At 57.1% G+C, this 16,033-nt stretch overlaps 2 protein-coding genes across 3 annotated transcripts; both read right to left on the reverse strand.

The window, feature by feature from the left end:
- Positions 1-515: 515 nt before the first annotated feature.
- Positions 516-11,331, reverse strand: PCYT2 (phosphate cytidylyltransferase 2, ethanolamine). 2 transcript variants are annotated; one of them, XM_030961897.1, is made up of 13 exons: positions 11,231-11,331; positions 10,697-10,785; positions 9,768-9,929; positions 7,601-7,667; positions 7,037-7,121; positions 5,983-6,027; positions 4,619-4,757; positions 3,962-4,044; positions 3,725-3,802; positions 3,052-3,117; positions 2,764-2,829; positions 2,280-2,368; positions 517-1,636 (listed from the first exon to the last, which is right to left on the reverse strand). In XM_030961897.1, exons 1-13 carry the CDS (start codon positions 11,314-11,316, stop codon positions 1,546-1,548), a joined length of 1,146 nt encoding a protein of 381 aa, XP_030817757.1. In that variant the 5' UTR covers positions 11,317-11,331; the 3' UTR covers positions 517-1,545. The 2 variants fall into 2 exon arrangements, with proteins under 2 accessions (XP_030817758.1, XP_030817757.1); XM_030961898.1 differs by lacking the exon at positions 5,983-6,027 and having other exon boundaries at positions 516-1,636; positions 11,231-11,329.
- SIRT7 (sirtuin 7) lies at positions 11,327-15,742 on the reverse strand. The gene is given in 12 exon segments (XM_030962370.1): positions 11,327-11,365; positions 11,397-11,562; positions 11,651-11,757; positions 11,883-11,963; positions 12,207-12,443; positions 12,912-13,010; positions 13,506-13,578; positions 13,665-13,735; positions 14,588-14,635; positions 14,637-14,693; positions 15,408-15,545; positions 15,621-15,742. Coding segments are annotated over 12 exon segments (1,212 nt in total). The 5' UTR covers positions 15,717-15,742.
- Positions 15,743-16,033: the final 291 nt, after the last annotated feature.

The following is a 16,033-nucleotide window of genomic DNA, read 5'->3' on the forward strand; positions in this document are numbered from 1 at the left end:
GGCTCCGCACCGCGGTGAGGACGGGGGCCGCCCCGGCGGCCTGACTGCCCCTGTACCCCGTGGAGTGTGCGGGGCCTGAGCGGGGCTGGGGCCCTGGGGTGACAATAAACGTGCTCGGGATGGCTCTGTCTGTCTGTCCTTGCTGGGGAGGGGCGAGCCCACCCAGACCTGGGAGCTCAGGGCTGCTGAGCCCTCCAGCCCCTCCTGTGGGAGCTGCAGGGCCAGTAGGGACAAGGGGCTCCTGCCTGGCCCATGCTCATTAGGGTACCATGCTCATTAGGAACAAAGCCAAGGAGACCCCCCCAGTCCCACCAGTGCCCCTGGCTGCAGCTCTGACACACGTGGACCTGCCCTGCTGTGCCAGCCAGAGCCCAGGAAGGGCCAGCAGGGTGAGTGGTGGCTGCCCTGCTGTGCCAGCCCCTGTGCCACGGAGCCTCAGGGAGTGTGGGGCTCCCTCTCAGGAGCAGGGCACGTGTGCCCTGTGCCCCCTCCTGCTACCTGGGCTCCAGCCCCAAAAACACCAATGCACAACTCTTCAACATTTTATTAATGATCAGCAACAAAAGTTTACAAGAGAGAGGACACCAGACACAGCCTGGCAGGACCATCTGGCACAGTGCAGTGAGCTGCTCAGGATACCCACCCCAGGATCCTGGAATGTCAGAGGCAGAAGGGGCTCACAGCTCAGGACCCATCTCGCAGCCTGCACCTCCCCTTGGAGGCAGCATGCTGCATGTCAGCCATCAGAAACACCCCCAGACCTTCACCTGGCCAGGCCCTGCCCTCAGGTAATCCATCAGCACAAGGGGGGCCCTGAGCACTGTGCACACGAGGCATTGGGTCCTGCTGCCTTGCAAAGGGAGAGCCTTCAGGGGAAAAGATCCCTGTGCCTCGTGTGGAGAAATGCCTGGACCCAGCTCCACCTGCCCCCTCAGCAGCTGCAGCAAAGGAATTGCCCAGGGCAGCTCTGGGTGTGGGCAGGGGCAGGAGCTGAGCAGAGGCAGCACAGTGAACCCCAGCACCTCCTCTGGCAGCCAGCCCCTGGTTCCTGAGCCAGAGCTGCAGGAGGAAGCCCAGGAGCCCTGTCCTGTCCCCAGGCTGCTCTCGGTGCCTGTGCAGCCACCCAAGCCCTGCCCAGGGGCTGCTCTGCAGTGCAGAGCCCAGGCAGGACAGCCCAGGCTGGCAGGGCAGGGGGCACAGGCAGCTCCTCCACTTCCCTCCTACTAAGAGCCAGAAACGGCAGAAGGTAAAAGCACATCAACATGTTAAAACATTAGTTATAATTAAAACATTTTTGTTTTGTCAAATCTCCTCCTGGGAAAAGGGACAGGGACTGATTAACGGAGATAAAACTAGGCAACGGAATCCCAACTCGTTATGTCTGCATAATTAGTGCAGGAGGAGCTAGGACAGCAGAGGGTAGGACAGCACATCCTGCGTGCCAGCAGGGCTGCCCCCCTTCAGGGCTCCTTTCCTGCAGAGCAGCTGCTCTCCCAGAGGGTGACGCTGCAGCTCTCTGTGGCTCACACATGCCTGCTCTGCAGCCTACTGCTTCTCCTGCTCCAGCCTTCTCATGGCCTCCAGCACAGCCAGCTCTTTGGCTTCTTTCTTCTGGTTGCGAGCTTCAAACTCCAGCCTGCAAATACCACACAGTGCCCTGAGAGTCTCATTCACCCATGCTGCTTGTAGACAAAAGCACCTGGAGCAGGGGAGCGTTGCCTTCTATGCTGCTCAGTTCTGAGAGCACTTCAGAAACCCCCCAGGACCCCCAGAGCCTCTCCCAGAGCTTCCCATGGCTGCTGCCAGCACTCTGCAGCCCTGCACTCCCACACTGGTCACACAGACTTCCTTCTCCCTCTGTGGAAGAAGCTGCTATTCCATTCTTGGGCTGTCCTGGGTGTTGTAACACCAAAATCAAATTTATCACAGATGTGAGCCAAGGTGCTGAAAGAAGGACTCAGGCCTAAAAGACCAAAGCTCTGGAAGAAGCAACATGCCCTTTCCCCTGGGACACAGCAAAGGAAATTTATCATTAAAGGAGAAAACCAATAAATGTGCAGTGCAGCACGTTCTGACAGAGCAGAGTTCAGCTGTTCTCTTCCCTGTACAGATTGATGCAATCACATTTACAGCCTGCCCAAGCCATGAAAGAGCAAGCCAAGTTTGCTGCTCTGTGCCTTCAGACAACACCTTCTCTCCCTGTTTGGTCCCACCCATCAGTCCCCAGACACTCTGGAGGGAACAGTACATGACAGAACCAGGAGATAAAGAACTCCAACCTGTTCTTGATGATTCTTTGCACAATTAGATCTGTGGTGAGATTGCTGCCACTGTCCACCAGCTGGAAAATGCCACGTTGCTTTGGTTCCTGCAAACAGACACAGACAGGGCTCTGAAAACCCGCGGGACCTGGGTGTGCAGCTGAGCTGAGCTCAGCCGTGGCAGGGTGACAGGCAGGATGCACAGTGAGGCACAGCAAACACTCGCTGAAAGCAAAGCTCCACATACACAGGAGCTGCCCAGCACAGAGAGCAAAGGCACAGGATTTCTCCCTCTGCCATGAAGGCATCAGGAACAGGCAGAGCAAAGCAGTGCTTGGGAGAGAGGAGCTGCTGGGAATGGTTTACTGACTGCTGCACGAAGCTGCCCTCAGGGGTGGATGAAAAGCTGCCAAAGCCTCCTCTGCAGTACCTTCTCAGTCCAGGAACACAACCAGAGCCAGGCTCTGGCTATCAAATGCTGACAAAGCAACTGGCACTTTACCTCATATGGATCAGAACCGTCCTTGTCCGGCACCACCTCAGTCATCCCATGACAAACAAGTGTTACCTGAAGGAGGACACAAAAGTCACTGATAAGATCCAAAAGATGACAGGGACACTTCCTGCCACTACTTCCACTGAGCAGGGCCTGGAGACCAGCAAAGGCACCCTCCTGCACAGCCTGGCAGTCCCAGTGTGAGCAGGACACTCCCTCCTTGCCCCCCTGTGCTGTCCTGCACCACTTCAGCTCCCCACACATCTCCATGTCCATCCGTGTGCAAGGACTCACCCTGAAGTGATCCAACAGATCAGCAGTGACAGCGTAGGGAGCTCCAATCACCACCTCTGAGACATACTGAAAAAGGAACCAGGTAGAGTCCACATTTAAAAAAAACCCATCAAACAAAAACCCAAAACCCATGAAACAAAAACCCAAAACCCAATCCCAAGCCAGAAGCCAGCTGCTTCTTAAAGAGACCCGAGCAGGTCACCTGGCTACAGTCAGAAGTTCAAATAAGGGAACAGAGAAGTGGCTTCAGCAGCAACTGGTTGTCACACAACAGCTTTTTGTTGCTCTACAGAATGTCCTTTCTGTGCCTATAGAGCAAATCCAAAAGTTAATTGCTCCAGGCACACGTTTCTGGGGCTCCCTACGATTTTGTCCCAGGCATTTTCTCCCCTGCTGCAGGGAGCAGAGTTTTCTAGTGGCACCTGTCTGACCACACAGCTCCCTCTGTGGCATCCAGCCCTGCCACTGCCAGCAGAGCAGCTGGATGGGGCACAGCTTGGATCAGCCAGGATGGCACAAGAGCCCAGCAGAGCCTCCCAAGAGGATCAGCACCTCTGGCAGCCTCAAGTGATCTTGTCTGTCTTCTCAGGGCACACCAAGGAGCTCATGCAAGGAGCACAGGTGACCACCAGCAGGCTCTGGGCAGTTCTCAGAGTGCAGAGACACCACTCACCCTGCAGGCCAGGACACTGAGGGTTCTCTCGTGGATGTTCATGATGGGATAGTTCTTCCCTTTGTAGCGATTCACCTCCTAGGGCAAAGCACCAGGCAAGTCAGAGGGAGGCAGAGCAACTCTGTTCCCTCCTCTCTCTCCCACAATGACATCCCAGTCCTGTCTCTGGGAGCACAGCCTGCCTGGCTCAGAGAACAGGCCCCAGCTGCTCTGCCCTGGCACAGGTTCCACACGAACCTGATCGAAATGCAGCCCAGCAATGATGTAGGGCTTCTCTGCCAACTGGTGAACCTTCTCCAGGAAATCCACGTGGCCAACATCTGCAGATCTGTTTAAGGAACTGAAGCTCACGTGGAAAATAGAGGAAGGAAGACAGAAATAGAGCCACCCAAAAACGACAGTGGGAGACAGGAATCTCTAGGATTTTATTCTTGCACTACTTATTGCCTACTTCCAAGAACAGCTGCTGCCTCCCTCCTCAGGTTCCACTGGTTCTGGGCAAAAGCCAGAGACTTTTTCAGCTCCACCTTACATGGACTCAGCTTTGCCTCTATCCAGAATTTCTGCTTGTCCCAGATGTTCTGGCACAAAGCCTGCCCCAGGAACAGCATGTCAGCTCCAGGTGCTGTGGCAGCCAGTCTGCACCACAATCACTGGAGTGTGGAGTCTGCCTTCCTGAAATCCAACAGCCACAGATTACTCCACACAGGAGCTACAGCCTCTTTCTCAGCATCCTGTGACTAAGAAACTGCCAGGAAGAACTCACTCCTGACTCCTCCCTCACGTGCAGCTACAGAAAAGGAAAAAGAATGAGGCAAATATGCAGTGTGGTGCCTCCCAACATGAGAACATCAGGCAAAGAGCACTGGTGCAACCCTAGAGAGTCAAGGATACGGAACAGGTCGAAGGCTCCGGCCACGTAGATGATGGTGTCTCCTGGCTGTGGCTCCTTCCCTGATGCAAACTGGATGATCTTCTGGGATGTCTGCAGGAACTGCGAGACACCAGTCCAGGGACTGTGACCTTTGGGCCCCTGTGGAAACATACACCAGACACAGCTTCTTTTCAGGCTCTGGGAGGGGGTTTGGACAACACACAGTGCTGGGCAATCTGCTCATCTGAATTTGCTGGCAACTGTAACAACTCCCAGCGCCTTGGACTCTCTACATTCCTGGCATCGAGTGTTCAGATAGTTTCACAAAAGCCCTTTATGCCCTGTCTAAATCATCACCTCAGCAGACAGCTCAGGAGATGCCAAGAAGAAAGCTCAGGAAGGAGGAAAACAACAGGGCAGGTTTGAATTTCCATGAGAAGCAAGACGTGCTCGGGAGACAACACCGACCAAGCTATGCTCTGCCAGCCCCAGGGCACCTGCCTGGCCCTCAGCTCTGGGACAGAGCTCGGTCCCCACCACGTGGCAGCTCTGCAAACAGCCACAAGTCACCTGCTCTGCCACCCAAAGCTGCTCCACAGGACTTGGCAGGACACACACGCTGCCGCTGAGGCCAGAGCAGGCCCTGCAAAGGGCAGCACGCAGACAGCTCAGCTGTCAGGGTCACCCAGGGTACCCAGTGCCCTGAGCCCTCCTACCCAGATCCAAGCCCCAGGAAACAGCCATGCTAGAGCAATATGCCCCAAAACACCTACTCAAAACCCCCAAAATAGCGGGGAACTAAGGAAGATTCAGACAAGTCAGCAAATCCCCTGTGAGTAAAAAAGACTTGCTCAAGCTGCTGGTGCAGCTCATTCAGCAGGGACAATCCAGCTGGAAATAAACAAGGCTGGCTCCTTAGGAGCAGTGTGAGCCCCAGGCTGGAGCTGGCAGCTGGAGTACCGAGAGGGCTGTGCTGCCCTGGAGCTCTGCAGCAGTGTGGCCACACCTGCTGTGTCCACACCTCCCACACCTAACACAGCACCTGCAGAACAACACAAGCACTGAGAGGAGCAGCCAGAGGCTGTCCCAGGCTGCAACCACGGGCACTTGGGAAGTGGCAGGAAGGAATTTACAAGCAAGGAAGGAGCCCAGCAGAGGCTCAGAGGGCACAGCAGCCCTGTGGTCCCACTCAAGGACAGGCTCATGCTGCCCTGTGCCACACCTGCCCATCGCACCCACTGGCATGTGGGGACAGCAGACGTTCACTGAGACATTACTGCTACATGTGGGAGGACAAACAAGCCTGCAACAGGCCAGAAAGCACACTGGGAATCCTTCTCAGGCAGGACAACAACCAGACGTCCACGACCAGAACTCACATTACCTTCCCAAAGTTGTCAGTGTGCTTCCGATAGTCTAGGTCCTCATCCTGAAGGGAGATAAAGAGTCAAAATGTTTAAGCACTTGCACAGCTCATCCAACCAAGATATGCTTGTGTGTGGGAAGTGCTGGGAAGGCCAGGCTCAAACGCACACCAGGGATCCGTGGCACTGAATGCTGCCAAACTGGTTAATACCTAAACCAGAGTCCTGTCCCAGCATGAGTCAGAGGAAATGTGTCCTTATCTGATCCCAGCTTGGCACTGCCAGCAAAGGTGGTTCTTGCCCAACTTGCAGCCCCAAGAGTGCTGCACAGCTGCATCCTCCCTCAGCCCAGCAAGCCCCTGGCAGGACAGCATCCCTTTTCCTGCCAAAGACCCTCACAAGAGGCAGGCTCAGGTACCTGCAGCAGCCAGCAGCACCGGGCAGATCTCGCTGTCAACTCCTGTACTACAGCTAAGCCAATTTAACAGCTCAGCACACCAACATATCTCCCTCTGTCCCTCAATTCGCCTGTGGGTCACTTGTTTCTGCAGTTACCCAGGTGATTCTGCTCCCAGATTCCTTCATTACTCAGTAAATTCAACTCATTACCTGACATAAAACCACTGAATTTACTTTTCCCTGGTTTGGTTAGCTCCCAGCCAGAGAGCGCTGAGGAGACTCAAGAAAGGTCTGATTAGACTAGAGACAACAGAAGGCAGAAGCATGAAGCTCAGTGGAAAGGCAGAGGAGTTTCTAACTCTGGCAGCACCCGGCTGACAGATCAATGTGCCTGCTCTGTGTTGTTTCACCCTAGGAGGAGTCATGGGCTTGCCTGCAGCTCCCCTAATGTTCCAAGGCCCACCCTGATCATGAGGCACCAGAGTCTGTCCCATCACAGTGTGATTTCAGACACAGTGAAGCAAACATGAGCAGGTTGTTTTGCTGCCACTGCCTGTTCTCCAAGCAGGAGCCAGGCCCAGGAGCTCTGCCCCTCCATTCTGCTCCATGTGGGGCAGCAGAGGGAAGAGCTGTTCATGCCCTGTGCCCCACCTCCCCCCAGGCCCCCTGACTCACTATGTTGCTGTGGTGGGCCTTGGTCATGAGCAGCATGCGGCCAACAAGGTCAGTGGTGGACACGCCCTGGGTGCGTTTGCATTCTCTGCAGGAGACAAGCAAAGGATGAGGCAGAAGGCACAGGAGCAAAGGCTCTGTCCTCCCAGCACTGCCACAGGGCACCTGTGACACCTGACAAACCCAAACCAGGGGCTGTCCTCCTTAGCCTTCCTTCTCAAGAACAGGATTTATTTGCTGAGCCTCGGCATCATCCTCACACCACAGCCACTGCTTGTGTGAACGCTTCCCTCACCCAGGCTGCCCACCAGAGCCAGCTCTCAGTGAGGCTTTAAACCAGAGCCAGCCTCTGCCAGGAACCAGATAGCCCCATTGGGCAGGAATGACTGCCCCCCTTCTCTGAAGCCAAAATGCTGGCAGCAACTGAAGCTCTGACACACATACAGCCAAATTCAGGGGTGACCTGAAGAATGGTATGTTTCATCTGACTTCCCTTCAAGGCACAAAGTCTAACCCTAACCCAGAAACTCTGCCCAAAACAAGATAAACAGGTAAGCAAGAGGTTACCTGTATCGCCCTGCTGTCTTTACTTCCTCATAGGTGTCCTTGCCATCGATAGTTAAGGTGATGTCATCTGCAGAGAGAGAAAAGCCTCAGAACTGGACCCAAGCTCTCCTGCACAAAAGCAGCAGCTGTGCAGGTCCCACACGCTTACAACTCTGCAATCCAAATCCCTGTGCATCCACAGGGGACATGTCCTGTGCCTCACAAAGATGTCAGGGGTTTTTAAGACTACTGAGTTTGTGGAGACAGGGATATTCCTGGACATTAACACCATCACCCATCTGGTGCACTGCTGGGTGCCCTGCAGCAGCAGGCACAGCCGATTATTGTCTGAATGACAACAAACAAGTGCTATCTGTATCAATGTTAAAAATGAACCTTTTAGCTCTTCTGGGACTGGTTTTAACGTTTGGTTCATGTTACAAGTTTTCAGTCAATGAAACAGTTAACCCAGTGGAAAGTTCTTCCTCTCACTGGCTGCACTCCCACAGTGACATCCAGGACCCTTCCACAGAGGCCATTCTGGCTCATCTCTGGCACATGGCTCCCAACTCCCCCTGCAGAAACACCTCTCACACTTTTGGGAATGGTGCAAAGCCTTCACAAGCTGGTTTCCCTTTGCCAAAAGAGCCAGAGGGCAGCCCTGAGTGTGCCCGCACAGAGGGGTGCCTCAGTCCTGCTCAGTTCCCTAAAACCCCACAGCCTCCCCTCAGGGCACAGCCTGGCGTGCCAGGAGGGCACACACAGCCGGGCACACACAGCCGGGCACACACAGCAGGGCACACACAGCCGGGCACACACAGCCGGGCACACACAGCCGGGCACACACAGCAGGGCACACACAGCCGGGCACACACAGCAGGGCACACACAGCCGGGCACACACTGCCAGCCCAGCCCGGCGTGCCAGGAGGGCACACACAGCCGGGCACACACAGCCGGGCACACACAGCTGGGCACACACAGCCGGGCACACACAGCAGGGCACACACAGCTGGGCACACACAGCCGGGCACACACTGCCAGCCCAGCCTGGCGTGCCAGGAGGGCACACACAGCCGGGCACACACAGCCGGGCACACACAGCTGGGCACACACAGCCGGGCACACACAGCCGGGCACACACAGCAGGGCTGCTGTCACCACCTCAGGTAAGCTCAGCTATTTCCAAACTCAGCTTTTGCACAAACACAGCCTGGCCAAGCTGCTGGTGCAGGGTGTTGCTCGGAGAAGCACGGGATGATTGCAACAGGTCAGCAAGTGGCAGAGGGGACAAATCCAAGCAGCTGGAGCAGGGGCCATGGGCACTCCTGCGCTGCCATAACCCCTCAGCACCCCGGGAGGGATCACGTACACCAGACACGTTCAGGGCAGGCAATGAAGTTAATGAGGAATTTGATAACCACTCCATCCACGTGAAAAAAGAATATTTATCTTCTAAAGATTAAGGATTTATTTACACTTTGTGAAATACTTGGCTTATCAACAGCAGGTGGCTGGGATCAGATGAGAGATACATGAAATGAGTGCAAAGACTACTCCTGGTCAAAGTAACAAAATTGCTTCAGAGGGGCAGGGAAGAAGGGCTGAGGCTTAATGAGCATTGGCAGCAGCCCAGGAAGGGACAGAGTCCCAGAGCAAGAACATTTCCTCAGAACACTGGTTCTCTTTAGCAACAGTACACCGAAAAGTGTTCACACTAAGAACTAGGTCTCTGGCCACAGTCAGCTGAGCCACTGAACAGCTTATCAGCTGGATAAAGAGAGAAGCTTTTCAGATCTAACCTTGTCCCAGGATAAGTAGAAATAAACATGGTTGTATTTCTGCATGCTTTCCTTTTCAATAGTGTTTTTCACACTTAAGTTTTGTAAATGGCTTTCCCATTTGCACAAATTTCTGCTGGTGCTAAGGGCAACCTCGGGATAATTTTAAATGACACATTTACCTGTGTAAGTTAAAACCAAGGGCCCTGGCTACTCTCGAGATTCTGAGCACACTGATGTTTCTCCAGACCACGAGACCAGAAGCAGCTGTGCTGCCCAGTGCAGGTGTTGAGAAGGCAGAGCTCTGCAGGTAGCCCTGACCCTGCTGGTTTGCAGCAGGGCACCTGGAGCACACCTGGAGCCCCCAGGGGCTCAGGTTAGCACAGCCACTGCCCCATCCCCACTCACCCCCATGCACGCAGAAGTCACAGCTGTACTTGTCCAGGGTCTCCAGCGTGGTGACGTAAGGAGCTCCAGGAGCAATCTCATCCACCCACTTGATGGCCTGAACCATTTTGTACCTCTCCTCTTGTGTAAAGACGGGGGGACCCTTGTGCTTGGCAATCTCCTCTGGGGGAGAAACAAAATTCCAGTCAGAAGCATGTCCTGCAGCTACAGTGACTCTCAGTCACTGCCCCTCTCATTTCATGGGCAGGTGAACTTCACTGCAGGCTTATCCTCAGATTTGGATCAGTCTCTGGTAGCAAAGGAAGCCCCAGATAGATCAGAAAATATTTTGATTCGGTTGCATTTCCTAAACATTTAACAAGGGCCCTGGAATTCACTCAGGGGGCAAAAGGTTTCAGTGCTTCCCTGTACCCAGATACTTCTTCCTGAGGGGATGAGCTGGGCCTCCCAGCATCCCCCCAGGAGAAATTGCCCTCTTAAGCAGTAACTTCATACTACACCTGGTTCATATTGGAAATTCTGCATCCACAAACCCATTTAAAATACATCTTCACGTGCCAGAACTTGTTTCTGGCACTTAACTTCCAGATTGCCTTGAAAAGAGTTTTCTCCACAAGGTAATTTGTTTTGAGACATAAATTCTGCACCTCCTACCAGCAAAAGGAGACTGATTTTCAGCTGTTTCAACTGTTTTTATAGCACGGAAGACAGATTAACTCTTGGAGCCTGCAAGACCTGAGCCACCTAATCCTCAGTCCAAAAGTGTGACGGGGTAACTCCACTCCTAGAGAAGGGACATCTTTCTCTCGGAGGTTACTGATCCTGGAGCAGATGCAAGATGAAGCCTGACCCTACCAGGAACTCTTGGGGCTAATGCTGCTGGGCAATCTGAGGGGCTGCACGAGAGGAATCCTGGTAAAACCTCTTACCATCGGTGTGGACCCCAACGATCAGGTAATCGCCCATGGCCCGTGCCTGGCGCAGCTGGTTCGAGTGGCCATAGTGCACCATGTCATAGCTGCAAAGAGAAGGACCGGCTCAGCCGGGCACCCCGGCACGGTCCGGGCGAGCTGCCCCAGCTCTCTGCTGCCGGGCAGGGCTGTGCCGCTCGCCGGGGCCCGCAGCAGCGCTGCCGGTCACCGCGGTGAGCCGGCGCCGGTGCTCCAGGGCCGCTCCCTCCGTGCACCTGCCCGGCAGGGCTGCCTGCAGCCCGGGGGAGCGGACCGGCCGCACCGGCGCCCGTTAAGCGGCCGAGCCCAGGGGCGCTCCCGGCCCCGGGCGGTTTGTGCCCAGCCCCGTTCGCCGCCGCTCGCTGTGCACGGAGAGCGCCGCTGAGCCGGGGCCCGGCCCGTCCCGCCGCGGTGACAGAGGAGGCGGAGGCACCGGCGTAGCCAACACGGTTTATTTCCGCGGCGCCGCGACATCGCCCGGCCCGCGCCCGCCCCCGCCCCACTCACACTCACCATCCATCGCACCAGACGCGCACGGGCCGGTGGCCGCCGCCGCCCGCCGCGGCCCCGCCGCCGCCCGCCGCCCCGTTGCGCAGCATGGCCGCGCTGTCACCGGCGCCCGCCCCGCCCCGCGCTCAGCGGCTCTTCCTGCGCCGGCCGCCCTTGGCGCAGCCGCGGCCGAGCCACCCCCGGGCCGCCCGACCGCCGCCTCCGCCCGCTCCCGGGGCTGCTCCTGCTCCCGGGGCTCCTCCCGCTCCCGGGGCGGCGCCACGGCTTTCCGCGAATGCGTGCCCTCCTCGCCGGGGCGCAGCGGCTCGGCCAGCGCGAAAATCGGGTCCCGCGCCCTGCGGGAGAAAGGAGAGACAGGGCGGCGGTGGGCGCTGCCGGCGGCCCCGGGCCGGGCTCCCGCCGCGCACGGCCCGCGCCGCTCACCGGTCGTAGCGCGGGATTTCCAGCCCCAGCTCCGCCATCAGCAGCCGCATCACGTCGTCGCAGCGGCCGTGCAGCTTCAGCGCAGCCAGGTCGTCCTTCGGGGTCCACTGCGAGCGAGAGCAGAGCCGGCTGCAGGAATCCCCCCGCGGCGGCAGCGGGGGCTCCGGGCCCCACACGTCCGCAGCCCCTCGGCTCGCACCTGGCCAAGCCAGCGCTGAGGGCTTTGTCTCACCTGCAGGTTCACAATATACAGCTTGGGCCGGCGTGTGGGGGGCTTGCTCATGCACCAGAGCCGCGGGTATTTTTTCAAAACCTGCCACAAAGCACAGAGGATCAGCACAGCCACAGGCACACGCAGCCGTGAACCGTATCAGTGAGAGGAAAAGGAATGTATTACCAGGAGGGGAAAGAGGGAGGAAGAGAGACTATCACAGATGTTGGGCGAATCCTGACACCAGAGTTTACAGTTGTCTGTTTGGGAGGAGACTGCTCAGCACCAAGGTGTATCACCAAGAGGGAATGCTGCTAACAATCTTCACCGAGTCTCTAAAGTTACCTTTAAGCTGGAACCCAGACAAAGAATCACATCTGCTTTGCTTGCAGCTTCTGTTGCTGCTTCCCAGTTCAGGGGCTGTCTCAATGTCCCCTTCTCCCCAAAGTGGACGATTGTATCTCTCAACTGTGCCCCACACTTGTGGCACATCCTGCCCGTGTGGTGCCTGTGCAGGGCCGTGCGCTCCGTCACGTCAAACACTCGCACGTACTCTCTGTTGGGTGTGCAGGAAGTGCAGACCTGGTGCAGGACGAAAGCAGAAACCCTGTCACACTATCAGCATCACACCCACCAGAGGCCAGGAGCAAGCCTCTTCTCTTGGAAGAAAAGCATTTTTTGGGGACAATGCAGAAGTTGTAGACAGAAGCATCAGGGATCAGATGCTAACTTGGAAAACCTCAAGGTTTTTTTGAAAACCAGCCACAGGAGCCACAGGCAGCCTTTGGCTACATGCTGGGAGGGATTTCAGAGAAGGGCTGAGGAAGAGATGTCAGAATCAAAAGGTTCCAGTATGTACAGAGGAAGAGCTACAGAGCCGTGTTTGGCACTTCCTAAACAGTTCACCCCAAACGCAAGGGTCTGAAGGCAGGAACTGCACACAGGCCAATCCCTTGTACTGATTCCTTCTGAGCTGGTGGCAGATCAAGAGTTTAAATTCCCTTTTTGTGAGGCCACTTAACGTTGACTTTTCCTGCTCTGGCCACTCACCTCTATGTACATGTTCCCGTGCAGCTCAGATATTGCAGCTCGGGGTAGCCCGCTCCGCAGGTGCAGCCCGTCACAGTTCTGAGACACCACGTGCTGCACCTTGGAGGGAACAAAACACTGAGCAAACCACACAGGGATCCACGTGCTGCACCTTGGAGGGAACAAAACACTGAGCTTCTGCAGACCACACAGGGATCCCTCCAAGCACTGATGCATGTGTCCCAAATCACACCAACAGCCTGTACATCAGGGCAGGACCCACAGGGGAAGAGCGTGGTGAACAGACCTTTATGAAAGCTAAATGGAAACCTCCTCCTGCTAAAATGAACATTTCTAGGGCTGGCTGATTTGTGACCAGCTCCCCAGACCAGCCTCACCAGGGACAAATACAACATGTTAAAGAAAAGGCACTGGGGAAAACTGCCAGAGCCGGAGCCTGCAGCTGACTGAGGAAGGCTTGGACACATTTTCCTACATGGATATGCAGCCACTTGAGCCAAAAACGCAGTCAGGCAATATTCTCTGACTATTCCCTGCTGGGTTTATCATTTTTAGGCAGAGGAACATGAGTGAGGTGAGGTAAAAATATCTTACCAGGTTGTGCTTGTGCAGGCAGGCAATGCTCATATGAGTGAGTGTGGGCTCTGCCTCACTCAGGTCTGCAGCCCTGACAAGAAGCAAAGGGGAAAAAAACCAGTTGGAATTGCCATTAACCTCTTCCAGTATCAGCTTTCTGGGAATCTGGCTCCTCACCTGATGGTCCTGCCCTTCTGCAGCAGTGTCCAAATGCCATTGGGGCCTCTGTAGTCTGGGATCGAAGCCGCCTGTCACAGAGAGAACAGCAGGGCTGACGGGCGGGGTTGGCACAGCTCCTGTGCACAGACACAGCCAGCCCAGGCCCACCCAGGACAGCCCAGGACAACCAGACACAGCCAGCCAACACAAAGTCCAGCCATCACTGCTTTTTCATTCGCTCTGAGTTTTCCAGCATAGCTGTTCCCTGAACACAGGGAAACCTCCTCATCTGTTTTCTCTCTCTCTTCTACATTTCAGCTCTCATTTTCACTTCTAGTGTCAGCTTTCTCCAATTTTATGATTATGGAATCCCTCCAGAATCTTTTTCATCCTTGGTACTTCCCATTTTGCTACACAGAACTCCGTTCTTGAGCCTTCTATTATTTTGCCTAGACTCTGTTCTGGCCCGTCACACTCAGCATCTCTGTGAACATGCAGGTGACACGAGCACCCAGCCCCCTGCCCTGAGTCACTCTCCATTTCAGCAGAGAAGGGAGTGACAGAGCTCACACAAAGGGGGAGGTGACACATTAGAAGAGGTAGAACCAGACTGCTGCTTTGCCCCAGGCTACTGCCACAAAACAATTCTCAGAGTGCTGTTTATAAATTCCAACAATCCCGAGCTGTCTCTGCATGTCAGATAACACATATAGCATTGCTGAGCTAACTGGTCTGAGGTTTTACACCAAGTCGTGGAAGAGACTCGAGTGAAGCCAGAGCAGTGTCCTCTGGCTCAGGCTGTGCCTGAGCAGTCCTGCAGCCACAGAATCTCCGGGGCAGCAGGAAAGACCTGGGCTGCAGCCTGGAAACTGCAGGGCTGGTCCCACAGGTGCTGTGCTGGCCCCAGAGCAGCCCTGCAGGGCCGGGTGCTGCCCACGCACCGTGCTGATCCCAGCGCCCGTGTAGATGACGAGGTGCCTGGCGCTGCGCGACGGCCGCCGCCAGCTCTGCCACCTTCCTGCTCAGCTCCTCGGGCTCATCACACACCTGCGAAACACACCCAGCAGGGTCACACGAGTCAGGATCTCCCCAGAGGATGGGCTTGGGCCAAGCAGGAAAAGCAACACAAGCACAGCATCAGCAGTGATTTCCAGGTGGAAAGGACGTGGGCATTGTTCATGGGAGGATCACGGCAAAAAACTTCCTGGAGACCAGTAGCTGCTGACCCAGCCTCTCGGGAGACCGGTCTGCACAGCCACACGCGCCGGGAGCACAGCTGACCGGACACAAACACCGGCAGTGCCTGGAGGGCAGGCGCGCTGCCGGTCCCGGGGCACGGTGGTTGTTCACCTGCTGCGGCTGCAGAGCTCGGCAGCAGCCAGCCCGGCACGGCTTTCCCGTTCCCCGCCATCCCGGGCACGGCTTCCCCGCTCCCCGCCATCCCCGGCCGCTCCCTGCCATCCCCGGCACGGCTTCCCCTGCTCCCCGCCATCCCCGGCCGCTCCCTGCCATCCCCGGCACGGCTTCCCCCGCTCCCCGCCATCCCCGGCCGCTCCCTGCCATCCCCGGCACGGCTTCCCCGCTCCCTGCCATCCCCGGCACGGCTTCCCCCGCTCCCCGCCATCCCCGGCCGCTCCCTGCCATCCCCGGCACGGCTTCCCCCGCTCCCTGCCATCCCCGGCACGGCTTCCCCCGCTCCCCGCCATCCCCGGCCGCTCCCTGCCATCCCCGGCACGGCTTCCCCGTGGCCCCGCCGCCCACCTCCTCCTGCCGCCGCCGCAGTCGTTCGCGCCGCTTGCGGCGCCGCTCCAGCTCTCTGACGATGTCCTCGCTCTCATTCAGCACCTGGCACTCCTCGGGGCTCCGCTCCGCCGGCGGCTTCCTCCAGATGCGGGACACCTGCCCGGTGCACACGCGTGGTCACGGCGGCCCGCAGCGGCGGGGTGGAGCGGGCCGGGCCGCGTCGTACCGTACCTGTCTCCGGCGGTCCCGCTGCTCCTCCTGCTGCAGGATCTCGGCGCGCGCCGCCGCTTTCCGCTCGGAGCGGCTCAGGCTGCCGCCCGCCGCCATGGCCCGGACCCGCCGCGCCGCCGCCGCACCGGGCTCGGCTCCGCCGCTTCCGCCTTCCGGCCGGAGCGCGCGCGCGCCGCTTCCGGCAGCGCCCCCCCGCGGCAGCGCCCCCTGGCGGCCCCCAAGGACGCGCAGGCGGCGGCTGTTGAAGCGCTTTATTGTCAGTACAAAGGCGGCCGACACTGTACAGAATAAATAACGGCAATAACTTAGCAATAAATACCGCCTGCACCGAGCCCGGAGCCCCCTGCGGGACCCCCTGTCCGCCAGCCCCGGCTCGGGCCGGGAGCGACCGCACACAATTCACAATACACAAA

Source organism: Camarhynchus parvulus, chromosome 18 (genome assembly GCF_901933205.1).
Source record: "Camarhynchus parvulus chromosome 18, STF_HiC, whole genome shotgun sequence".
In the NCBI taxonomy this organism is placed as follows: domain Eukaryota; kingdom Metazoa; phylum Chordata; class Aves; order Passeriformes; family Thraupidae; genus Camarhynchus; species Camarhynchus parvulus.

Bases quoted from the DNA above. Each gene is read 5' to 3' on its own strand.
- PCYT2 (XM_030961897.1), bottom strand. From the start codon at position 11,316: ATGCTGCGCAACGGGGCGGCGGGCGGCGGCGGGGCCGCGGCGGGCGGC. The intron at 10,786-11,230 runs GTGAGTGTGAGT...TTCTCTTTGCAG, and splicing joins CGCGTCTGGTGCGATGGATG to CTATGACATGGTGCACTATG. The intron at 7,668-9,767 runs GTGAGTGGGGAT...CTCTCTCTGCAG, and splicing joins TGACTTCTGCGTGCATGGGG to ATGACATCACCTTAACTATC.